At 40.9% G+C, this 23,899-nt stretch overlaps 1 protein-coding gene across 3 annotated transcripts in view; it reads right to left on the bottom strand.

The window, feature by feature from the left end:
• The window catches only part of SAMD12 (sterile alpha motif domain containing 12), a 182,597-nt gene that overhangs the window by 118,536 nt on the left and 40,162 nt on the right, over positions 1-23,899 (bottom strand). For all 3 annotated transcript variants that reach the window (XR_012040759.1, XM_072851988.1, XM_072851989.1), the window contains exon 3: positions 17,272-17,401. Coding sequence is in view for 2 of the 3 variants with exons in the window: in XM_072851988.1 (XP_072708089.1) it covers positions 17,272-17,401 (130 nt within the window). In the remaining variant the exon portion in view is untranslated. The remainder of the gene's footprint in view (positions 1-17,271; positions 17,402-23,899) is intronic.

The following is a 23,899-nucleotide window of genomic DNA, read 5'->3' as shown; positions in this document are numbered from 1 at the left end:
TCTAGAAGTCAGAGTCTCCTACCAGGCTGTAGGTTCTGGTACCTGTCGCAGCAAGAGAGCATCACATGCAGCTTCAGCAACAAATGTTTATCTGATCTAGAAAGAATGTGTAAATACATGGAAAAACATGGAAAACAGATGGTATTAATAGGCTATGTGGGGAATCTTGTACAGAAATGATGCCTAAGAAGAGAATTAAAGGAACAGCAGGTATGTGAGCGTCTATCAGCACCCTACTGGACTCATGAGAAATGTGTAATAGTTTACAGACGACATCATTGCATATGTCACATTCGGTACGTTTGCAAAATTCAAGTCACAGGGGAATTCTAAAAGAAGACAGAGGAGGACTTTAAATCTCAGAGTTAGGCTTTCTATATTATGTGAATCCAGCCTAACATGCTCTCTGGTCAAACACAGGAAAATATAATAGATTCAAACCCTAGGAGAGCTGTCAGGAAAATACATGTTACACATATAATAAATTACTAACTGGTTTTATCATGTAATTTCCTAAGTACAAGAACTTACCCCAAATGTGATGTTCACAACAGGGGTACACCTAGTAGCATGCAGGACTGCTCACATGCAGCTTGAAGTGGGAATACAAAGATAAGTTGCCCTTATACCAAAAGTTTTACCATAGACCTAGTCTGACATACTGATTGAACAAGTAGGAAAAACCACGTGTAGAGCACAGGAAGAACAGCTGGGTAACTGGCAGATTATTTGATCTGTAGTTTTGCTAATTAGTTTCTCCCACTATGTGGGGTGCCTAGTTCAAGGCTCATTTGAGCTTCCCAGGGGCCTTTGCTTCTGAAGGCCTAGACTCTCAAGGAGTAGAAAAACAAAATCAAATGCAAATCACTCCCTACCCAAATTCACACAACAGGATTGTAGAGTATACTGGAATCTAGAGATTGCAGATATTTCTGCTAACGGACCACTGTGACCATGCAGTCTGGGTGCTGTATGTACACATGCTTACCATATATTTTTCCACCCAGCATTCTCACCTTTTAAAAACTCAGTTCTGTCAGTGTCTACCCTCTTTCCTAGTAAGCACTTCCACTGCTGAATGACCTGCAAAGCCAGGATTCATTTTCTGATTGTTGAATCACTCAAGCTTCCAATTTCAGCTTTTGAATGCACGCTGTTGTCCTGGTAAGTCCCTATACCCAGTTATCAAGTCACATATCAACCTTCCTTTCAGCAGCTTCATCTCCTGTAACATGACAACACAAGGCTCATCTTCCAGGCTTGGGACAAGGCTGGGCTCCGCCCTCCATCAACTTCTACGCTATTCTTAGAATTAAAACATCACAGCTGGACACAGTATCCTAGTAGCACACTTAAGCGACCTGACCTGCGTATGTTACAACAGTCCCTGCTATTCAATACAACTTTTATAACAAGAGATTACATTAGTTGCATTAGCTTTGCGTTCAGAGTACGTGTAACGTGGCTAACTACAATAACTCCCAACTCATGTTCTTTGACAGCCTGCTTTCCAAGGGAGAAGAGGCCATACCTCCAGGATGAAGGGATTTCTCATATATTGCACTACATTGGCTACAATAAAACAAATTTTGTCAGAACCATTTAGCTAGATTATTTATACCACACTTGTACCATTATCCTGTCCTGCTAATTGTTTGCTACCACATCAACCGCAACACTTAGGCAACCAACACAGAAAGCCTGAACGATGCTGCACAACCAGCTAAACCAGGGGACACCAATAAAGGCCCTTTTCATTAGTGTCTCCCTACTGCGTACGGGCATCTGTCAGTAAACCAGCCTGACTCCGGCATGCAGCATACGGAATTAAAGGGCACATGTTTAATTAAGATGTCATGTTATCCTAAGCTGTATGCTTTGGGGGCAAAAAAAGATACTGTATTCCACGTGGTAGCTGTTAACTACTAAACTTGTACCCTTGCCAATGGAAAAGAAAAAAGAAAGAAAAAAGTACCATATTAGTTTGACAAGCTGGGCATCAAGATGACTGGTATTAACTATACAATGCAATTCTTTGTTGTCAGAAACCCAAATTAACTATTCCATCATTTTGGCAGAATTGGCAAGAGGCTAACAGGTCTGTAGCTCTTTGTGTTGAGTGTAATAAAAAGAAAAAAATCCGCAACCATCATTTTTTAACAGAAAGAAGATTTCTCCATGGGATGGCCTTGGAATGAGTCAGTATGACATGGGTCTGAATATGGCTTCATGTGACATAAAAAAGGACTGTACACATCTGTGAATGGCGAATTCAGAAGTAGATTAGTTTAGGATAATGGTTACAAGTGACATTCATCACAATCAAGCTGTCTTTTGTTTGTTTTTGATAAGCCAATATATGACAAGCTTTATCTACATGCGTGTAACATCCATAAACCAATGGACACAAGCATTTTAGCACTGCAATTTAACGAGTGCTTGACAGCGGATTGGATTGCAGTACTTCATAGATTTGATGTGCTCATAACAGACTGTCACATTCCTGGCATTTCTCCAGACAGTGTTTATACTTAACAACAGCAAAAAAAAAATCAGAACACGTAACAAACATTTCCTTATAGGCCATTTGGGATTATTCCACATTTGGCACTGTTTTTTGAATAACCTTATTAATCCATCTTCAGGTTCTGAGCTGTTATATATACAGGATGCATGATACGGAGGATTCCCTATCCTTGCTCCGCTTGGCTGTACACAGTGACTTAAGGAATAGGGGGCAATGACGACGAGTTCCTGCCCGGCACAGCAGGCGCGTCTGCTCTATGACTGCCCCACCTTCCCAGGTGCCCTTGCACAATAGGTACGAGGCTCTGCAAGTGGAATCGAATAATGACGAGGACGATGGTTCATCTAGCTTGGAGGTGTCGCTGAGGTTAAGTCGGCCTATGCCCCACGTCAAAACCACTTCCATAAAGAAAAAAAGACAGGTCATTGTCATAGGAGACTCCCTTCTGAAGGGAACAGGCCAAATATGCAAACCAGACCCACTTCTTAGGGAAGTCTGCTGCCTCCCTGGGGCCCGGGTAAAAGGTGTGAAGAGAAAACTCCCTACCCTCGTACGGCCCCCAGATTATTATCCATTATGGACTTTTCAAGTAGGCAGCGATGAAGCTGCAACTACAAGTCTGAGGGCAATCAAGAGATACTTCAGGGCCTTGGGATGACTGGTTGAGGGATCAGGAGCACAAGCAGTGTTCTCCTCTATCCTTCCAGTCGCAGGGAGTGATGAGGGAAGAAACAGTATGAGCCAGCAGATCAGTACCTGGCTCTGAAACTGGTGTCACCAGCAGGATTTGGGGGTTTTTTGATCATGGGTTGGTCTACACAACACCAGGCCTGCTGGCGACAGACGGGGTACGCCTGTCTCAAAGCGGGAAAAGGATCTTTGCACAGGAGTTAGCAGGGCTCATGGAAAGAGCTTTAAACTAGATTTGAAGGGGGAAAGGGATAAAACCAGGCTTACCCTGGATGTTGTCTACCTAGACTTCAGTCAAGCCTTTGACACGGTTTCCCACAGCATTCTCCTGGAGGAACTGGCTGCTCATGGCTTGGACGGGCGTACTCTCTGCTTGGTAAAAAACTGGCTGGATGGCCGGGCCCAAAGAGTGGTGGTGAATGGAGTTTAATCCAGTTGGTGGCCAGTCACAAGTGGTGTTCCAGGGCTCAGTATTGGAGCCAGTTCTGTTTAATATCTTTACCAATAATCTGGACGAGGGGATCGAGTGCACCCTCTGTAAGTTTGCAGATGACACCACGTTGTGCGGGAGTGTTGATCTGCTGGAGGGTAGGAAGGCTCTACAGAGGGATCTGGACAGGCTGGATCGATGGGCTGAGGCCACTTGTATGAGGTTCAACAAGGCCAAGTGCTGGGTCCTGCACCTGGGTCACAACAACCCCATGCAACGCTACAGGCTTGGGGAAGAGTGGCTGGAAAGCTGCCAGGCAGAAAAGGACCTGGGGGTGTTGGTTGACAGCCAGCTGAATATGAGCCAGCAGTGTGCCCAGGTGGCCAAGAAAGCCAGTGGCATCCTGGCTTGTATCAAAAATAGTGTGGCCAGCAGGACGAGGGAACTGATTGTCCCCCTGTACTCAGCATTGGTGAGGGCACACCTTGAATCCTGTGTTCAGTTTTGGGCCCCTCACTACAAGAGAGACATTGAGGTGCTGGAGTGTGTCCAGAGAAGGGCAATGAAGCTGGGGAAGGGTCTAGAGCACAAGTCTGATGAGGAGCGGCTGAGGGAACTGGGGTTGTTTAGCCTGGAGAAAAGGAGGCTGAGGGGAGACCTTACTTCTCTCTACAACTACCTGAAAGGAGGTTGTAGTGAGGTGGGTGTCGGTCCCTTCTCCCAAATAACAAGCAATAGGACAAGAGGAAATGGCCTCAAGTTGTGCCAAGGGAGGTTTAGATTGGATATTAGGAAAAATGTCTTCATCAAAAGGGTTGTCAATCATTGGAACAGGCTGCCCAGGGAAGTGGTTGAGTCACCATCCCTGGAGATATTTAAAAGATGTGTAGATGTGGCACTTAGGGACATGGTTTAGTGGTGGACTTGGCAGTGTTAGGTTAACAGTTGGTCTCTATGATCTTAAAGGTCTTTTCCAACCTAAACGATTCTATGATTCTATGATTTAAACCAAGAAAATCTGCTGCAAGATAAAATATACCAAAATTATGCAAAACAAACAGTGAAAAATGTACATTCAAAATGATAGTCAAGGAAAACCTTGACTAAATAGAACATCTGTGCCAATATTCAAAACCAAGTGGACACGATCCTGGACAATCTGTTCTAGCTGACCTTGCTTGAGCAGGGGGGTTGGACTAGTCGATCTCAAAACGACCCTTCCAACCTAAATAACTCCAGAATTTGGTGATTTTTACCTGTGAACAGGTAAGTAATCTCAATTCTGCAAGTCACTGCACCTAGCAGAACCTGCAGAGAAAGTGGCTGGGGTTTATACACATAAACTTTTTTGGGGGATCAAACACTTCTGTAAAAGACATCCCTCTAATCACAGCACAATGTCACCAGGCCCTGTGCAATGCAGGTGCCCTGTCAGTACAGTTGACAGGACTGGGACTACCTTGACGGCTTGTCTGAAATACATGGCACACTGACAAAAGATACACATTTCCTCAAGGGTATCATTGTTCGGCATTTCACAAAACAGAACAAAACCTCAAATTCCCCTTGGGGGAGAGCATTTGTTTTTTTTAGTCAGTGATTAAGAAGCAGCATTTTTGTCTGTGGAACTTGGAGGCTTCTCTTACCCGCCTGCTGGGCAGGAATTCCACTGTGCTTCAAGCAGAGCTATTGAGGAACAGGGCAAGGTCTGCACAGCCTGATGGGCTGCAGGCTCTTGAGGTTCTGAAGACTTCTGGGGATAGCTCATGTTCTGACATAATTTTGGGTTTCTTTGGGGTTTTTTTTATTTGGGTTTGTTTGGGTTTTTTTCATCCTTTAACCCTGCTTCTGCTGTAGTTATGCAGCAATGTAGTTCCAACAGACTAAAATCCACAGCAGACTGTAATAGCAGCCACTGAAGTTCAGTAAGAACAGAGAACCTGATTTTCAGCAGCAATACAGCCCTCAAATGTATGCGTTCACATATTGGATTATGTTGGATAGTAGCTGTAGTTAATAATAAGCCTTTAGAACAGGAGTCCCCCACGTTTTATCTGAGGTTAACCACTTAAGGTTGATTGCTGTATAACAGAGTTTGCCTCTGATAAGTACTTTGGGGCTCAGTAAGGTTAATGAAACCTCATGGGAGGCAAGACTATATTTTGTTGCGTTTTTTTTAAGGAGTCATGCCTTTAGTGCACCTTGTTAAGAAGGTTCATGGATTAATCTACATGTCCGTATTTCAGACGAAAATGGCTTATTAAGATCCTACTTTTTTGTGTGTCTAGGCTCACATTTATAAGTGTAGGGTTTCTGTTCACAGATAACAAAATCAATTAAAAGACGCAAGTTTCTCACAGTGGATTCCTCTTTTTGAGAAGCAAGCAATTCTTCTGGCTGCACACAGAAGGACAGAAAGCCTTCTCCTGCATCAGTTAAGTGTTGATCACCACTAGGATCTGAGGAATCAGATAAACACTTCACAGGGTGTGCAGATCCTTGTTGGGTGAAGGGCTGAAAATCAATTGCAGAATGCAGTAAGGGCTTGGCCAGAATCCAGCTTTTTTTGTTTGTTTGTTTTGGGGGTTTTTTTGTTTGTTTCAAGAGCTCCTTCCACTGAATTCAGAGGAAAATGCTGGAGCTAGGTCCTTATATCTCTGCTAAAAGAGCCAGGTATTTGTGGCCTCCCTCCACTGTGCATTCTACAATAACAAGGATAAAGCTCGGTGTCAAGTGCACTGTACCAGACCCTGTCAGACTTTCAACCTGTTCAATTAACTATATCAAATCAAACAATAATTTTCACTGGAGCACTGGGAGGCACTTTTTTACTGAAGGCTATTCCCTTGGCAAATCTTGACTTTTAGAGACCAGCTGTTTTAGCACTTGAGTGGTTCAAAAAAAAAAAAAAAAATTTAAAAAAAGCAGCTTTGGCTTTTATTTTTATTGTAATACAGGGGAGGTAGGGAAAAGAGAAGTGCTTGTTCCTCCAGTCTCTTTGCTCTCTGTAAAAGGCTCAGCTGGCTGGACTGATACTTCCAAAACCAGAACCATTTTCAAAGAATCAGAGAAACACTTCACAGGGTGTGCAAAAAATGAAAAAATTAGGGACGGACAAGCTAATTAGAAGAGGCTGAAAGGGGTAAGGGGCCCTAGGGGTAAGGCTTGGCTCGCCTTACACCCCCCTGAGCGTAGGGGTCCCCGCTCACACAAGATCACACAGATGCCGGGGGAAAGCCTCCCCTGGCAGCTCGAGGGGCCGCCGCCGGGCCGCCGCCCGCCCGCCCGCCGCGGAGCGGAGCGGGAAGCAGGCCGCCCGCCCGCCCGCCGTCAGCGCCGGCGCTGCCGCGCGCGGAGCGCGGGCCGGGGCGTTCGCCGGTGTGCCAGCCCCGCCCCGAGGAGCCGCGCGGTACTGCAGGCCGCCAGCGCCGCGGAACCTCTCCTCGGGCTTGGCGGAAGGCAGGGGCAGGGACCCGCTGTCGCCCCACACGCGTTTCCAGTTCTTTCTGAACACCAACCCGGAGACACCCGGGAAGCGCTGCAGGCTGCAGGAGGCTGTTTGCCTTCGCTCAGCAACCGCGGGGGGATTGCGGGCACAGGGCGAGCCCCGTTCTTGTTGGCAATGCCGTGAGTCCTGACAAAGGGTCCGGGGGAGAGCAAGCAGAAAGCAGCTGAGAACATGCAGCCACGACAGAGGGCAAAATTCAGGATGTGAGTTAATCCGTTTTGTCAGAGACCTGGTGCAAGAGTGGATTTGTTGGCTACATATATATATATATAAATATAGAGACAGAAGCTGGAATCGCAGCATAATCGGCAGAGCGCATCTGGCTTGAGAACAGTCGCAGGGGATTAGACAGCGGTGAGAGCTGGAAGTGAGAGAAGGAACGCAACGAATTGCAGACCGATGGGATGAGAGAGATTAAACACGCACTCGCTCGTTTGTGTCGCAAAACAGAAGTCAGGCTCTCGGCCGTGGCTTCCACAGGTTTAGATTTCAGGAGGGCTTTCTTCTGTGTTTCATCATTAGGTTAGCTGTGTTGTTAGACCGGGGAACACTGCCAAATACTTATAAGATTACACTAAGGCTAAATCCGCATATCATGAATAGCGCATGCTGGCAAGTAACAAGCTGAAATAAAAAGAATCAGCTCTAGCTGCTCACTGATATCACAAACACACACCCACTAAGCAGCAAATTAATTCACTTCTTCAAAGTGAAGAATTGTAAGGTCCTCTAACAACTCCTCCACTTAATCACAGAAGTTTTCCCCACCTAAGTTTTCCTTACCTACAACTGAGCCATAAAATGGACTTCATGTCTGCACAGCAAAGATGACAAATACTCCTTCCCAGACAATAGCACGAGTAATCTGAAAGGAGACCCTCCAATACCTCCCATTTTTGTTCTGGTTCCCACCAGAATGGGAACCAGAACTTCTGAAGCGCTGCAGGAAAGCCTAACTTGGTGGGAAATGAGAGCCCAGCAGTAATAACCAGCAGTTTAACCAAACTGAAAAAGTAAGTTCCAGACTCAACAGATACAGCAGAAGTTTTAAAAAAGCAACACAGAATTACAGCTTAATGAGACTTTGGTCAGGGCACAATACTTGGAATCAGCACAATTCATAGGAAGGCCTAAATATTTAACAGCCAGTTCTAAACTAAGGACCCCGGCTTTTGAGTGGAAAGACTCCAGGCTGTTACGTGTGATATTGAAGTCGTTCATCAGTATTAATCAAGTGGGGAAACAGAAGAAAAGGAAATAAAGAAGTGCCATCAGGGTTAACAATGCAACATCCTATGGCTTCAAGCTGTTCCTTGGAAGTCTCCAAGTAACAACAGTGCTTCACCCTGCCTAGCTTCTAGATAATGGGATCACACAGCCTCGTGATCGATCAAGGAATATGGTAAAGTAATAATGTAATCACTAACAGTTGGTGATGGCTCCAAACTGTAGGAAAAAAAACACCCTAAGACATAAAATGAGAGGGTAGAGCTTCAATCTTTGGCAAAGTGTTACAACTATTAATAAAGTAATCAATACCCCTGTAAAGCAGCTTAAAAAAAAAGTTGATAAAAAGCATGCTTCGTCAAGAACATGTGAAAAGTCGCAAAAGAAAAGCAGGTGGACAAAGGAAACAGGGTGAACACATAAGGGGTGTTTTCATAACATCTTCTCTTCGCTATATTAAGCCCACTAAATACATCTGTTTGGAGGCATCCCTTGCCCCTCCATTGATTACTTCAGCAATTTACTCTTACCCTTGGTCTTATGAATCCCACTTAAGTTGGATGCCTGAGTCACCTAAGATAGATAGGGTAAGCACCCAAAGGCTAAATCAGTAGCTCCTAAGCTTTTTGGCTCTGTCAGTGGATCACAATCAGTGTTCTGTTCTTCTTGCAGACACACTGCGCAGCCTTATCAGTAAACTAGGAAATATCACAAAGCTTTATAATTTGTTTTGAGAATTCCTGAAATAGGCTTTGCTAAGACATTTGATACAGTTTTCCATATCTTACCCTAATTCACATTTTTAGCTCGCCTCTGAGTAAGAAACATAAATTGATTTTGAAACTGGCTGCCACAGTGAGAGGTTCTGGGGGTGAGTTTTACACGATACTGATGTGAATCAGTGTTTCGTAGAGAATACAGTGGATCAGGTTTACAAAGACTGTACAGCAAAGATCTTTTCAAGAGAAGGGTAAAAGATTATACGATCGCTAGTTAGTAAAAGTTGACTAAAATAAGTAGAGCAAGATGAAATTAAAAATGAAAAAACTTGTGTTAAGAGGGAAGGAATAATCCAATTACCATTGCATGTAATTATGAAATATTAATTCCCTAACATCTGACAGCACTTGAGGAGTAAGTACTGAGGAGCAAGTAAACACTGCTTCAAATGAAGAGCAATATACCTATTTGTCCTGTCACCTAAATACTCACACTCTAAGGGTACAGAAGAACTTATCTAAGCTAAGGTGACAGGGAATTTCAAATCTGAAGCTGAAGGACAGGAATTACACCTTTCAGTTCAAACATGATTTGGATTCTGTGTTATACATCAGGTAGGAGTAAAAGCTACAGCAAATCTGGCTACCATGGCTCTTACTGAATTCTTATATAGCGACAGAGTAAAGAAAAAGAGGTAGCTATGGTGCAATTCACTTCTGAGTATGCTGTAGAGCAATCATTTATTGAAACTGTGAGCAATCCTCCCAGGTAGTTATAAGTGGAGAGAGCATACCAAGGAAAACAACCAGACCCAAGAAATATCCAAGACGACAGGAAATAGTGTAAAACATTCATCAGCTACTTGCACAGCAGATCTCACAGCTGATAACGGAGCAGGACCGTGGAAACTGTTCATTCTGAATTTAGTAGATACAGAAGCAATAACATTAATATGTCATTGGCAAGCAAGGCCAAAAATGCCTCAATCGCCCTTCAACAAGTTCCCTTTCCTATTAAACAGAACAGATGATGATATCACTTCTTCCACACAGGATTTTATGTAACAAATAATGGCATTAGACAGTCCCCACTGGTTTGCGCACGGAAGAGAAGATAGCTCCACTTCGTGACTAATTGACTCAATTTCTTCTTATGCATATAGGGCCTAGTTCTATGCACAAGCAGCAAGTTCGTTTAGCAATGAAGACTTTGTCATGGCAGCTAGTTAGAAAACATTCTCCTGTTCCAGATTAAAAAAAAAAAACAACTCATAAAAAAGATTACTTTCTGCCATAATACTCCACAGATTATTTGTCACAGAAAAGACAATTTATCAGAAAATAATCAACTATGTTAATACTTAAGTTACAACTTCCACGAAGTGTTCAAGTGCCTCACTGTCCCCTTTCTCAACTGCAGATGAGCCTTCCTGGTCATATCAGATCTCTCTTGAGCCATTACAGTTTTGCCTCCTGTTGTGGGAGTTCACTATGTATTGCATGAGCTATAATCTGACTGAAAAGCCAGACCGAGGAATCATTGTAGAGACATGAGAGAAGATTACTTTCATGCAAAATTTTCTTTATCGGTAAGATGTTGAATAATGAAAAAAAAATTTCCCCCTTCCAACTGTTTGGCTCATGCAACTTCTTTCAATTCTGTGCAATTTAATATTAATAAAAATATTAATATATTTCTGATATTTTTTGCCATGCAAAAAGAACAGTTGCCACATATGCAAACAGGTGCCTTATCCCAATGCCTGTCACACTTTGATGTGTTCCACATGTTAAAAATTTCAGAGCAGCCAAGTATGAAACAGGGAAAACTCTTTAGTCCCTCACATTTTCCAACACGAGCATCACAGCTCCACAAAGAATGCTGCAAATAAGTCTGACCTTATCCAGGCAGCAGAATAAAAGCTCTCTCCAGGGTGAAGCAGTGATTCTATTTTATTTTTTAAACCACAGATGGATGTAGTCAGGATTGATCTGACAGCCCACCAACCAACATTGCTGTTAAGACCTCACAGAAGGAGCAGGGAAAAGTGGCATAAATATGGATCGTGGGCAAGGCTGGCTTAAGCTTTGCACCACGGAGAAGGGAAGGGCTTCACAGAGATGGCTGGAGATGGAAGTTGCTTCTACAACACCACTATCAGATGAACACTGCTTGGGAGGAGAGATCTGTTGTGCTCAAGAACGCTGTCACATGCAAAACAAGGAAGATAACTAATATTTTATCGGAAATACCCTCCATTTGGACACAATTAAGGTTCTTTTTGTTTCTACTAAAAAAGTCTTTTCTTCTTCTGTGAATAAACTAGATGCTTTCTGTGATACATGACAGTGCTGCAGAATGCTCAAAACTTGCCACAGGTTTGGGACCAAACAGAGAAAAATGTGGTAAGCAAAACTTTAATAATGCTTTAAAGGAGGCTAAAGTACTTCCTACAACACCTTGCCCTGACCCAGGACCTTCTTCACTTGGTACCCGTCCTACACCTGATCATAAAAACAGTCCTCTACCAACAACAACCTAGAGGGTAGGTTGTGACCAGTTTATAAGGGACAATAAAACAATGTCCAGTAAAATAAGCTAAGGAAAGGTGCTGGTTTGTTTAGTCTTCTGCACTGTAACTACAGTAGGATTTGTGAGAAAACTCTGGAGGGCCAGGTGTCGGGTAACATAGATGGGGAAGCATCGGGATGAACACCTATTGAGGTCACCTTACAGAAGACCTCATTTTACTTCTTGCCTCAAGCCTCACATTAGGTGTGCTGTGTCATTCACCCGAGAGATATTTTGGGTCAGTGTGTTACTCATCAATAATGGAAGGATGAAGGATAACAAAGTTGGAATCACTTGCCAAAGGAAGGATCAGGAAGTGAGCAGAAGTTGTTCCAAATGAAATTGACCTGTTAACAGAAGACTCAACTGGCTCAAACGTCATTTATACACATATCACAACACACTTCACAACACTGGTATCTTTATCTCTGTTGTACAGACGCCAAAATATATGCAGGGAGGATGAACACGATCAGGAGGTCACAACGTGGTGAATAAAGCCACCTCATTTTGGTCACCCTTCCTGCCCCAGAGGTAGGAATGAAACCCAGCCCTCCTGCGCTCCACTGCACACTTTCATCCCCAAGTCACTGCATTGGTTGCAGCACAACACTCAGCTGAGTTCCGTGAAACAAAAGGCATAATTAAAATATGTATGTTCTAGAAATCAGAAAGATCTCTGGCAACACTTTGATAACAAAAAGAAGCCCTTTCTCTGTATGGAGAGAGTAACTTAGACCCTGAGGATTCAGTGTGCTTCCTAAGAATACCAGAGTAACCTGAAACAGAGCCAAGATTTCTCCAGATTCCAGTGTAGTATCTTAAACCACGAGACCATCCCTTCACCAACATGCTAAATAACTTGAGCATTTCAGCTGATATGATAAACCCCTAACATTTGCAAAGATGTTATTGAAGTAAAAAAAAAAATAAATCAATTCAGATTTTAAAAGCAACATTTTATATGAATTTCATGAAAATATATGTCAATATAGCTGATTTAATGCACGAATCTTTAGAAGTTATAGAATTAGACAGATTTTAAGGCTATTTGCAGCAGACTTTCAGCAGCAGTTCATATTTCATTTTCCGAGGTGCCATTTGGTATTTGATGAATATTCATAAGTTCTGGTCCCTTCTAAAACTAAAAAGAGGTTTTCTTGAGTCCTGTTCCTTTCCTCCTTAAAAGTTTAATTTAAAAAGGCTTGAGTCCTTTCAAGTACCTCCTATCAAATTCCTTCACTTGGACCAAGGTACCTCTTGGGTATTATTTTGACAGAATGAGGTTTGTTTAATGATCATAGCATTAAAACCTCACGCTCTGAAGACATGCATTAGCACACTGAGGAACATGGCGTAAAAACAAGAAGTGAAGCCGGGTTTCTCTCCTTCCTTCCTTTCAACAGATCACACATCAATAAGCAGTTACGCAGACATCTTCTTTATTACTTTGTCAATGGATCATTTTCCCCAAAATGGTTATTCCTTAGTCATTCTATGCCCAGTCTTGTTCCTGCTAATGCTGAGACATTGCAAAAATCTTCATTTGTTTCAATGGTACAATAAGACTGTCAAAGAACAACTCATCTCTCAAGAACTCCCTAGTCATTTAAAAGTATTGCTGCCTTGCAAATTCAAAGTCACAAATGCACACTGAAAGCAAGGTCCATTTCTCAGGTTTGGTCCCTGGATTTTACTGGTATAAAATGAGTGTAAAAAGCTGACCAGTCAGAGCAACTTTTTATGTCCCCTCACACTGGTGTAAATGCCAACACCAGTTGTAGAGCCTCTGGTGACATGGCCCTACCATTACACTGCTTTCTTGGTTGTACAGGCCACTGTCATCTTTGTTCTCCCCTTTTTATTGTCTTATTTTTCCTACCACTGCTAATTCCTATTAGGTGCCCTTAGATCTCGCTTGGTATTAGTCCTTCAGATTCTTTTGGTTCTGGCTCTGGGTCCAACACCATGAAAATTACCTCAGACCTGTTGCTGAGTAAGTCAACTTAACCAAATGCTCCACTCCCTGAACTCAAGGATTTTGTGTATAAAAAAAGTCTCCCAATTTCTTATTAGACCTTTCCGTATTTACTGCTCCCTAACTGGCCGCAAAATGCATTTCACTGGTTCTGATGTACTCAGTAAGTACTCAGCAAATCATAGGACCACAGAAGAATTCAGGTTGGAAGGGACCCCAACAGATTTCTAGCCCAACCTCCTGCTCAAAGCAGGGTCAGCTATGAGATCAGGTCAGGTTTCTCAAAGTTCTCTCTAGCTGGGGCTTGAGACTTTCCCAGGACAGAGACTGCACGACCTCTCTGAGCAACCTGTTCCAATGCTCAACTGTCATCATGGGGAAAAAGTTTCTCCTTATGTTCAGCCTCAGCCTCTTGTTTCAACTCAAGTCTGGTGTCTCACAGACCCCATCACTGAGAAGGGTCCGGCTCCATCTTTTTGATAACATCCTTTTACACTCTGGGGGATGCTGCTAGTCCCCCCATCCCACCCCAGCAAGCTGCCTCTTCCCCAGGCTGAACAAGCCCAGCTCGCTCAATCCCCTGCTCACAGGGCAAGTGCTCCAGCCCTGAGCATCTTCGTGGCCCTCACCTGAACTTGCACTGGAATGCAAGTTCCAGCACTGGAGATCCAAGAACTGGAGTCTACACAGTGCAGAGTAGAGGGGAATAATGACTATCCTTGATCAGCTTGCTATGCTCCTGTTAATACTGCCCATGATTCTGTTAGCATTCTTTGCTGCCAAGGTACAAGACTGGTTCATTTCATCTTCCTGACTAGCAAGACCACAGGTCCTCTTCACCAAAGCCACCCCCCAGCCAGCCAGAATGGGGTGCAAGGGGCTCGGCCTTCCCAGCTGCAGAACTTTGCATTTGTCTTTGCTGAATTTCATAAGGTTCCTATTGACACATTCCTCCAGCCTATGTCTGGTCCTTATGCCTAGGTCCCTACAAATGGCAGCCCTACTCTTGAGTCTGTTGACTGTTACCCCCAATTTGGTGTCATCTGCAAATCTGATGAGAGTACACTCCATCCCATGGCATCCTCAAGATCACTGTTAATATGAAGATCTTTTCTCCTACCAGGTAAATCACCAGATTAAGCATTTTTTTTCTTAAACATCTGCAGCTGCTCTTTGTCAGGAGTAGTAAAAAGGTACAAAATCTCCACAAAGGAAAGGGCATTTTGGGTTGTGTTTTTGCCCCCAACTTAATAAACTGTAATCAGCAACTAATAGTCCCAAGTAAAATGCCACGCTTTTCAACACCTATGGTTAACAACTGCTAGACATGTTTGCCCAAGACTATTTTCCTGGCTTATGACCATGCCTCAGATTTTATCTTCAAATAAAGTTTAAATGTCCTTTTCATGTCACTTTCTTCAAGTTCTTTTCCATCATATTTTTCCACATCAAAGCAGCCTGTAAAGTCACTTTAATTCCTGAGAAATTTTCAACAATCACATCACTTTTCCATAGCCATATCTGGAAACAGTTACACTACCTTGGCTTAATCTTCACATTAGTTTCCATAGTCCTTTCATGCTCTACTTTTTTTGAGCCTCAAATCCACTGTTCTATCCCCTTATTAGATTTCAAATAACCAGAGTCACAGGGACCAACAGCACTGGAAATATCCTCCCAAGTTATTGATTTTGCTCATAATATTATCACAATATACTTTTATAAAATCCGTACAAACATTGATCACGTTTCTTCTTTTCTTTGGTAGTTACTGATTTGAAGTTATTTTTTTTCCTGCAGACTTACTTTCTAACACTTGTACTAATATTTTCCTTATACCTCTTTTGTGTAAAGTAAGAAAGATTGATCTTGATTCTTCTTTTTCAGAGAGGTGTATAAAGTTTGAAATTTTACACATCTGCAATGAAACTACAAGGCTTCCATCTATGTTTATGTTGAAATGAAAACAACTTTTTCTTTCTTTCAATTTCATCTCACAGTGACTTCATTGTAAAAAGAGACAATATGATAGTAACACAGTCCTAGAAAAAATTTAAAAATAGCTTCAGTTTTTTCTGGTAGCGCTCTGGATGCAGTCAGCTCTGTACACATGGGTGGAGACACAGACTACATTCCTATGGACTGTATTCAACAGATTATGACTAAGAGGAAATGGGCACAATGGTTATGTACTAAAACTCAACACTTACTAAACCAATACAAACCACTTCTCACATAAGTGTGTATGCGTATTCATGGCTACATAGTAAACAAATATCAGTAGTTTAGTTTGCCATGTTTGCAATCATTCCTATCAGAAAGAACAGCAACAGGAATCAATGGAAAATTTGAAACACCACAAGTACACGTATACGAACAGACACAGACTGAAACATGCGTTAGTCAACAATACATTATTGTTAAGGCTGAGATTTGTATGCGAAACTCAAATCCCTGCTTGATATTAAATGGCTGAATGCACTTCCCAGTTTTGTATACCACCACTTCAGAGAACAAATTAGTGTTCCACATTAAACTTTTTACAGATTAATTACTGCCTGGGATATGATTAAAAATGCTATTTAACTCCCAGGTTACATCTGTATTTATATTAAGCCAGTTACTCTGCTAAACTGATGTCAGTTCAAAGTGGTCAGCTAAAATACCACTACAGCAAACTGAGTAGGAGTTAACAAGTCAAGCAGATCAACAAAATCAATATCAACTTCTAAAGTAAATAGGAAAATAAAATACAATGACGCTTTTTAATATATTCTTCTAAAACAAGACACCAAGTGTTGAAGGTTTGGAGGTCCTGTGGGTATCTGGGGGACAAGCCATGACAGAATAAACAAATATTTTTTAGACTAGACAAGGAAAGTACATGTAAGTGGGAAGCCCTCATCCAATAAAGGAAAGACTGCAAGAAAGAACGATTGATTGTACTAGAGCTACGCTTGGGACAGAAATCAGTTTCACTGGCTGGAAATAATAGTTTAGATTGATACCAGGAAAATACCAACTTTAAGGACCATAAAATACTGGAATAGAGAGATGTAAAAATCTCCTCCATTGCAAATTTTCCAGAACAAAGTAGACAAACGTCTGTCAGAAATTAACTTGCTGTATTGATCCTGCTTCAGCGCTAGGGAGGGGCTCAGTTGGGCTTGTTTCCCATCCTACATCTTAAAGACTCTAAGTTTAATTTAAAAAAAAAAAAAAGGAGGGAAAAAAGAATATGAACTCAAGGTGAAACACCTCAATGTAAAACTCATCTACATTTTTCCATTTTTCTTCATAGGACATTTCTTAATATTTGGGGTTTTTTTTTAATTTATTTGGAACGAACAGGGTGTGTGGCCCTTACCCACATACAGACCGACTCCTTTCCTCATTATGTTAACCCTGAATAATCTGAAATTTATCTTTTAGAGAAATGGGGAAATCACTTACCACATCCTATGAAAGCTGGTATATTTCCCCTGCTCTAAACCTTGAAACTCTCTAGTCATACAATCAACAAAAAGCCCTCAGTGCACAGTCATGATCTATTAACAACAAGGTAAAACAATTTGCCACATTTTAAATAAGTAAAATATTTCTGATAGTGCATACTTTACCAGTTATGTCATGCTGTTTGAATGATTCACTGTAGATTTGATACTGATTAGGGCAATGTTTCTTCAGCCATTTGCAGACATCCTGCTGGGTCCATAACGCCACAGGCTTGGTCAGCTTCACAGTCCCGGACTAGAAACACAGAATGAAGAACAGAAATTATGTTTAATCCACACACAAGTTTCAGAAATATTAATCTGTGATGTCCATATACGATATTAAAATAATAAATGCAAGATAGGAGCTGCTCTGACTGGTAGATATCCAGTAATCACCAGCACCTTACACAAGACCCAACTATTGAAATACATCATGCAGGAATCACACACAGTGAAAGGTTAAGATTATTTTGCATTGCATATGTGTTGCTTGCATCACAGAAACATATTGCACCATGTCTTAACTTGAATAATAGTTTAAAGAGTGACCAACTGCACCCGAAGGGCAATAGTTGCAGCCTTTGAAGCCTTCAAATTCACAAGAGGGATGTACGTTTGTGTCCCAGTTTGGATATAACCGTGGAAGACCAGGAGTATCCTCAGGCCAGGCATGTTCCTCCAGTACAGTTAGAAAAGATCTTGCAACAAAGCCCTTTAGTGCAAACAAGCTTAAAGACTGGTTCTGTCTGGGAAAAGGAGACTACGCACCAATGGAGGTAGAGCTGGTGATACCGGTTCATACTGCGCATTTCAGCTGACATCATTCCTACTTTGAGTGATGCTTACAAGCCGTTCTAGTTTTTCTGCTTCCTTTTTACCTTTAACACTCCTACAATCAGTGTTATGTGAAATAAGTAGGGCTCCTGCTTAAAACAGTTGCTTCTTTATAAATAAATAATAATAAAAAAAGACCACTGTTCAATACTTTCCTGAAAATTGTTTTATAATAGGTTATCTGAACAAATAGATTAACCATTTATACATAAACATTCATAAATTAGGTCAATTGCATTATCATATGTATAAAGTTACATTTCATTTAATCAAACAATTCACCTTTTACATACACTTTTTTTAAACCATATAAAAATGCTGAGTTCTAGATGATCTGAACTGCAGGGATTTAAAGCCTCTTGTCAAAGTAGGCAAAACAACAAAAAAAAGAAAATATATTCAAAGTTATTTCTTTTTTTTTTGCAACACATGCTGCCCAGATGACTAAGAAAATCAAAAATATAGGCAGTTATTACCAACAATAAATGTTTAATATTGGACATTGCTGATCTAAGTGGGTGTGAACACCAATGTATCCATTTACTTCATGATTCTGTCAAAGAACTGAGTCTACAGAATAAAATCAAAGTATCTTTGTTCCCACTCTGTGCACACAGAACATCTGTCCTCCAGCTCCTTGGTGGTGTAGAAGGTTCAAGAGAAGTTTTTCTGCACAAATTTGAGGTGAAGGGGAATGTCATCTCAACCATTTCTCTCCATTAGGACTCATGGCAGATTCCCTCGATATTGCCAGCCAGGGTTTATCCCAGCATTTACGCAGATGTACTTTGTCAGACAGACCTTTTCAGAGTTGCTTTGAAATTTTTCATTACTAGAAGCCCAAAGTTCCAAAGCAGTTTTAAGCTAGTGCTTTGCATGTCCTATTAAGTCCATAAAGTACATCATACAAAGATATTAAGTTAGGGCCAGGGAATATGGCAGAGCTAAAATTCCAAGCGGCAAACATGTCTTGAATTTCTCATGTCCAATTTTCCCTATCTCTTTTTCATTGCCTGGGTAGAAGTTAAATAAACAGCAGGGAAATTATACTTGGATATACAATACAATGCATATCCCTTAGCTCAGCCTTTTTTGTTTTGAACAAAAATACACTCACCAGGAACATGAATCCTGTTTCAAATACATGAATAGGCACCATCCACATTTAGAGGTATCACAATAATGCACAAAACCATCCCAAATAATGGATTCTTATCTTTTGCTGCCACCCACCAACCTGCAGCAGGCAGAAACCTAACTGACAGACTTGGTATCTACAAAAAAAGAAATTTCCAGAGGTGTTGACGGTGCACTATAACCAGGACAGTGCTTGCTCTACCACTGTCCTTTCTGAGAAGCACAGTAGGCTTCTGCACATACAGAAACCCACTCTGGGCACTGCGTAAGTCTGGAGAAGGGGCAGCCTCTGTAGGGAAAGCAAGTGCCCTGTAACTGTTCCTCACGCGACTAGGAAGATCAAGGGCTCCTCTTTGAACTTCTCTAGCCTACTTGTTACTAGCCTACTTGTCAAAGAAGAAACTGAATTTCAATGAAGAGCCCAATATTATGGTATCAGTTTGCTAATTTTTATTACACGCATATATAAATGCGTGTCCTTCACAAATACATCAAAGAAAACAAGTAAAACCAGCCATATAACACAAGCAGTCTCTCTGATTCCATAGAAATCCCTGAACAACACGGTCAAGACTTCAACGCATATCTTTATATGAGTTACTGCTTAAATTTAAAGATATTTCTTGAACATTGGAATTCTTGAAGACTAAAGTCTGTCAGTCCTTGAAAAATAAATTGTTAATGGCTTTTCTTGTACATCATAAAAATAGTTAAATTACAAATATTTGTATACAAATATATATAGCTAGCTATAGATTTACAAGCTATTTATTCATAGCTGAAAGTACACAAGTAGTGCCAATGTTTGTTTTAACTAAGAGGTTGCTCTTTTCAGTTGAGCAACTATTCTCCTCTTAAAAGGTTTAAGCACCATCGTGTTAAATATCTGAAGAACAAGTTTATCAGCAACTACATACAAATTTAACATTTCCCTCTGTGCCTGTAGAACTGAAAGACGGTTTCAAATGTAGCTATTATGCCATGCAATATACAGATCACTGCACAGCAAACATACATGCTGACCTTTTACTGTCCAATGTTCAGAATTATGATTGAAACATGTTTGACTTAAACTTATAACTGCAGTCCAAAGAGGGCATTTTTACATTGACACCATCAAGCATTATGTTTAATTTTTTAATCCATAAGGACTTGATGAGTTAGAGGAATACAAGGTTTTTAAAGCAATAGTTATAAAAAGTGTTGTTGTCGCTTTCATTTTTGGAATGTTATACCCAAAATATTTTCCAACCAGATGCTCTAAATGAAAGGCTATTAAAAAATATGCTTCCCTCCCAAAAAATTCATTTGTTAGTTTCTTCCCTGCTCTAGAGCTAGATCTTATACTAAAAATATTCCCAGTAAACCAAGGAAAATTACTCTCACCATAAACATACCTACCAAATGAGTCCCCTGCCACTAACTATCTATAAACTGCCTAGACAGGTGGAAAACATATTATGTTCTACTTTATTTCTGTTTATCAGCTCAGTCAAACAATAGGCCAAACTGATTAAAATAATATATATATATAAAAATATAATATATATATTTATAAAAATATAAATATATATATTTATATATATATATAATATATATATAAAAATCTTTGGTCCAGCCTTCCCTTTCATTTTCCTGATATAAACTCATCCTAAGATCACCCTTTGCTGGCAATGCTCCTGCCAAACACTATGCCAACTCATGTGCCAGACATAGATCTAATGAGAATAAAAGTCTTCAGTATCTGATCTTTTCTTGTATATTTGAAGGAAAACTTGTTGCTTCAGGATTTTGTGTCCAACTCTTTCTTCTAAATTGCCTAACCCCAGTTTTTGCTACGTGTATCTCAAACTATAAAAATTACTCCCAAGAAGAAAAAAAAATTAGCATATTTAATACGTGACACAACTTCATGCTCTCTCTGTTCCATGGTGCAGAGAATACAGTACTTAAAATCACCAACTCAAGAATAAATAAACAAATCAAACTTACAGCCTGTGCACTACTAGAGAGTATATTTCAGTGTTCAGAATATAACATTAGCAACCACGCCCTGCTCTTCCTAAGCAATGACCTACAAGTTATCTCTTCAACCTTCCAGGTGCAGTTTAACAAGCCTGCCAATTTTGAAGGTCAATTTATTCACCAGAATTTCATTGTCTTTATTTATTGTATTTGACTCCAGAAAGAAAGGCAGGCTTCTGTATTTTTGAGTGATGGAGGATTCAATCTCATTCCTAAAACTCCTTTACATACTATAAGCCAAGTTATTTAAAAGAGCTTCTCCAACCCAAACATTTTGTGCATTTACACATCTGCTCAGATTAAAAAATCCAGGGATTGTGGAGATCAGGGTCCTCAGTCAAACAAGGCTGCAGGTCTGCTGGAGGAAGGCTGCCTGATACTGTTTGTAATGTCCAATTTGCCAACATACTGATCCTGACATATAAGCAAAGTCAATGCATATTTACATTCAAATTTATCCAAAATCAGACCCTACAGTTTCTGCCTAAAAAAATGCTTTTATGAAACAGAGATGGATAAAAGAGGCACTACTCAAAGCATTAAGGCAGATTCTGCTCCAACACACATCATGAGAGAGACTGTTCTGGAGTTTACAGTTTAACTAGAAAAAGACAAAGCAGAACCAATTTTGTTATAGCTGTGTTGGTCAAAGCAGGACCAATTTTGTTGCAGTTGTGTTGGTCAAAGGACGTAGGCAAGGCACGGCTGCAAGGAGAAGCATCATCATTTATTAGACCAGGAGTGCGGAGCTCTGCCAGCTGTGTTTCAGACATGAAGAAATCTTCACAGGGAGTAGACATGGAGTACAACTGCTCAATATTGAACCATTATGTTAACCCAGTTAGGCAGTCTGAGAGAAAAGGGGGCCGATATCTGTGAGGGGAGGTATGGGAAGAGCAAAGGAAGGAAGTAATAAGGTCATTGCCACCTAGTAGGGACAGAAAGAGTGAGATGGGTGGCTGTCACCCCTAGAATAATGCAGAGTCAGCTGGGGCAGGAAACATGGAAATGTGTCAGAAAACCATTGATGTGCCTGCAATCAGAGAGAGAGACTGGGATGAAAGAAATGGGATCACTTCATGTGTGAAGTTGAGAAAGAAATATTTGTTAAATCAAAACAGTGTATTCTGCAAGCAAACTATAAAGGGCTAATGATATATTTAAAAATCAGAAAAATAAAAAGTTGTGTGTGATATAGATAGATACAGCAGAGAACTTAAACTACACAGCTCTAAAAGCTAAGTTATTGTCAAATCTTTCAGACTGCTTTGGAAGCAAGACTAACAGCATCATCTTCATCATTTATGACAAGAAGCAGCAGGAGCAGCAATGCCCAGTAAGAATTTCAAAAGCATGGGGTTTTTTAAACATGCTTGGGTTATATTTCTAAAACTGAGAAAATAAGAATCTTTTTCATATATTCCAAATTACTTCTCCAACATTAAACTGCCTATATAGAATTCAGAATCAATGACTAACATAAAAGCCTGTCTCAGTTCTGGAAAGAACAGAAGAAATGAGCCAGGCTTGTGAATGTGTTTTTATATGATATCTTAAAATATTGAAGAATCTGGAAAGGACACATTTTGGTTTAGAAATACACTTTCTCAGATAGTCAGATAGTCACACTTACAGATTTTTCCAGCAAAGACTAAAGAAAATTACAGTAATAAGCAGACATCCCATAAAACCACTGAAACCTCCATTGTGTTGGGCTCCCATCTGTGTTATTGAGAATTTTAATACTAAGATGAAAACAACAAACCAAAGGAAATGTGTTTATTAAAAAAAAAAACAACCCACAAACAAGGAAAATACTGTAAGACACCTTCCCTTTTATGTTGATAAAAGATTGAATGTTTAAAACTTTAATTGGATCAGAAATTCAAGGAGTCACATTCTAATTTATTACTTAAGTCACTGTGAAAACAAAAAATCAGTATGGCAAATAAAATATATTTTTAAAAAATCATTGCAATTTAGTTAACGCTCACTAAGGCCAACTTTGTACCAACTTGGCTTCAGCCAAGACATAAACTCTAATGCCACCCAGGACAGATTAAAACAGAGACACTACAGCAGCTATCATGCAAGTCATACACCTATGACTGATCAACACACAATGTCCACTTTGAAAGAAAACTATAGAGACATGGGAGACCTACCAAGACTCCCAAATTGTGCTGGAAGCGTTGTCAGCTAGTGCCTTGCATTCCCTGAGTTGCAAGCTTGTGTCTCACGTTTGCAGCCCCAAACTTACTTGCTCCACATGGAAAGATTCAAAATGCAACTGGTTGGCCTAATCTATGACCCCCCTGAGCATGGCAGAGTCATATGATGCCATGAGCAAGACGTGGAGGCTGTGCAGCTCCCAGGGCTCTCACATCTATTAACACAGCCTGATGCTCAAAGCATGCCACCAGAAGCAGCACCCGGCCCACATCTCAGCCCTTCCCCCATCACTCCCATGCATGTTGTCCAACACGTAGTCCCTCCTTCCCTGGTCCGGTCCGCTGGCACATGGCCCCACCATGCTGCCTGACATCAGGGTCCACATATGGGATCCCACAAAGGACAAGATCAGTTACAAGTACATGCAAGAGGGAGTTATGTCCCACCACCAGTCAGCAGAAGGATCAGAGTAGAGCCATAATACCTTCTGGTTCACCTAAATCCACATTCTCAGAATATATTGGGTTTTTTAAGAGAAGCAACTCAGTGCAGCTCACTATGTCTTGCAGGAGCACAAACGAAG

Source organism: Ciconia boyciana, chromosome 2 (assembly GCF_034638445.1).
Source record: "Ciconia boyciana chromosome 2, ASM3463844v1, whole genome shotgun sequence".
NCBI classification, from domain to species: Eukaryota; Metazoa; Chordata; class Aves; order Ciconiiformes; family Ciconiidae; genus Ciconia; species Ciconia boyciana.
This window is presented reverse-complemented; position numbering and strand designations above follow the sequence as displayed.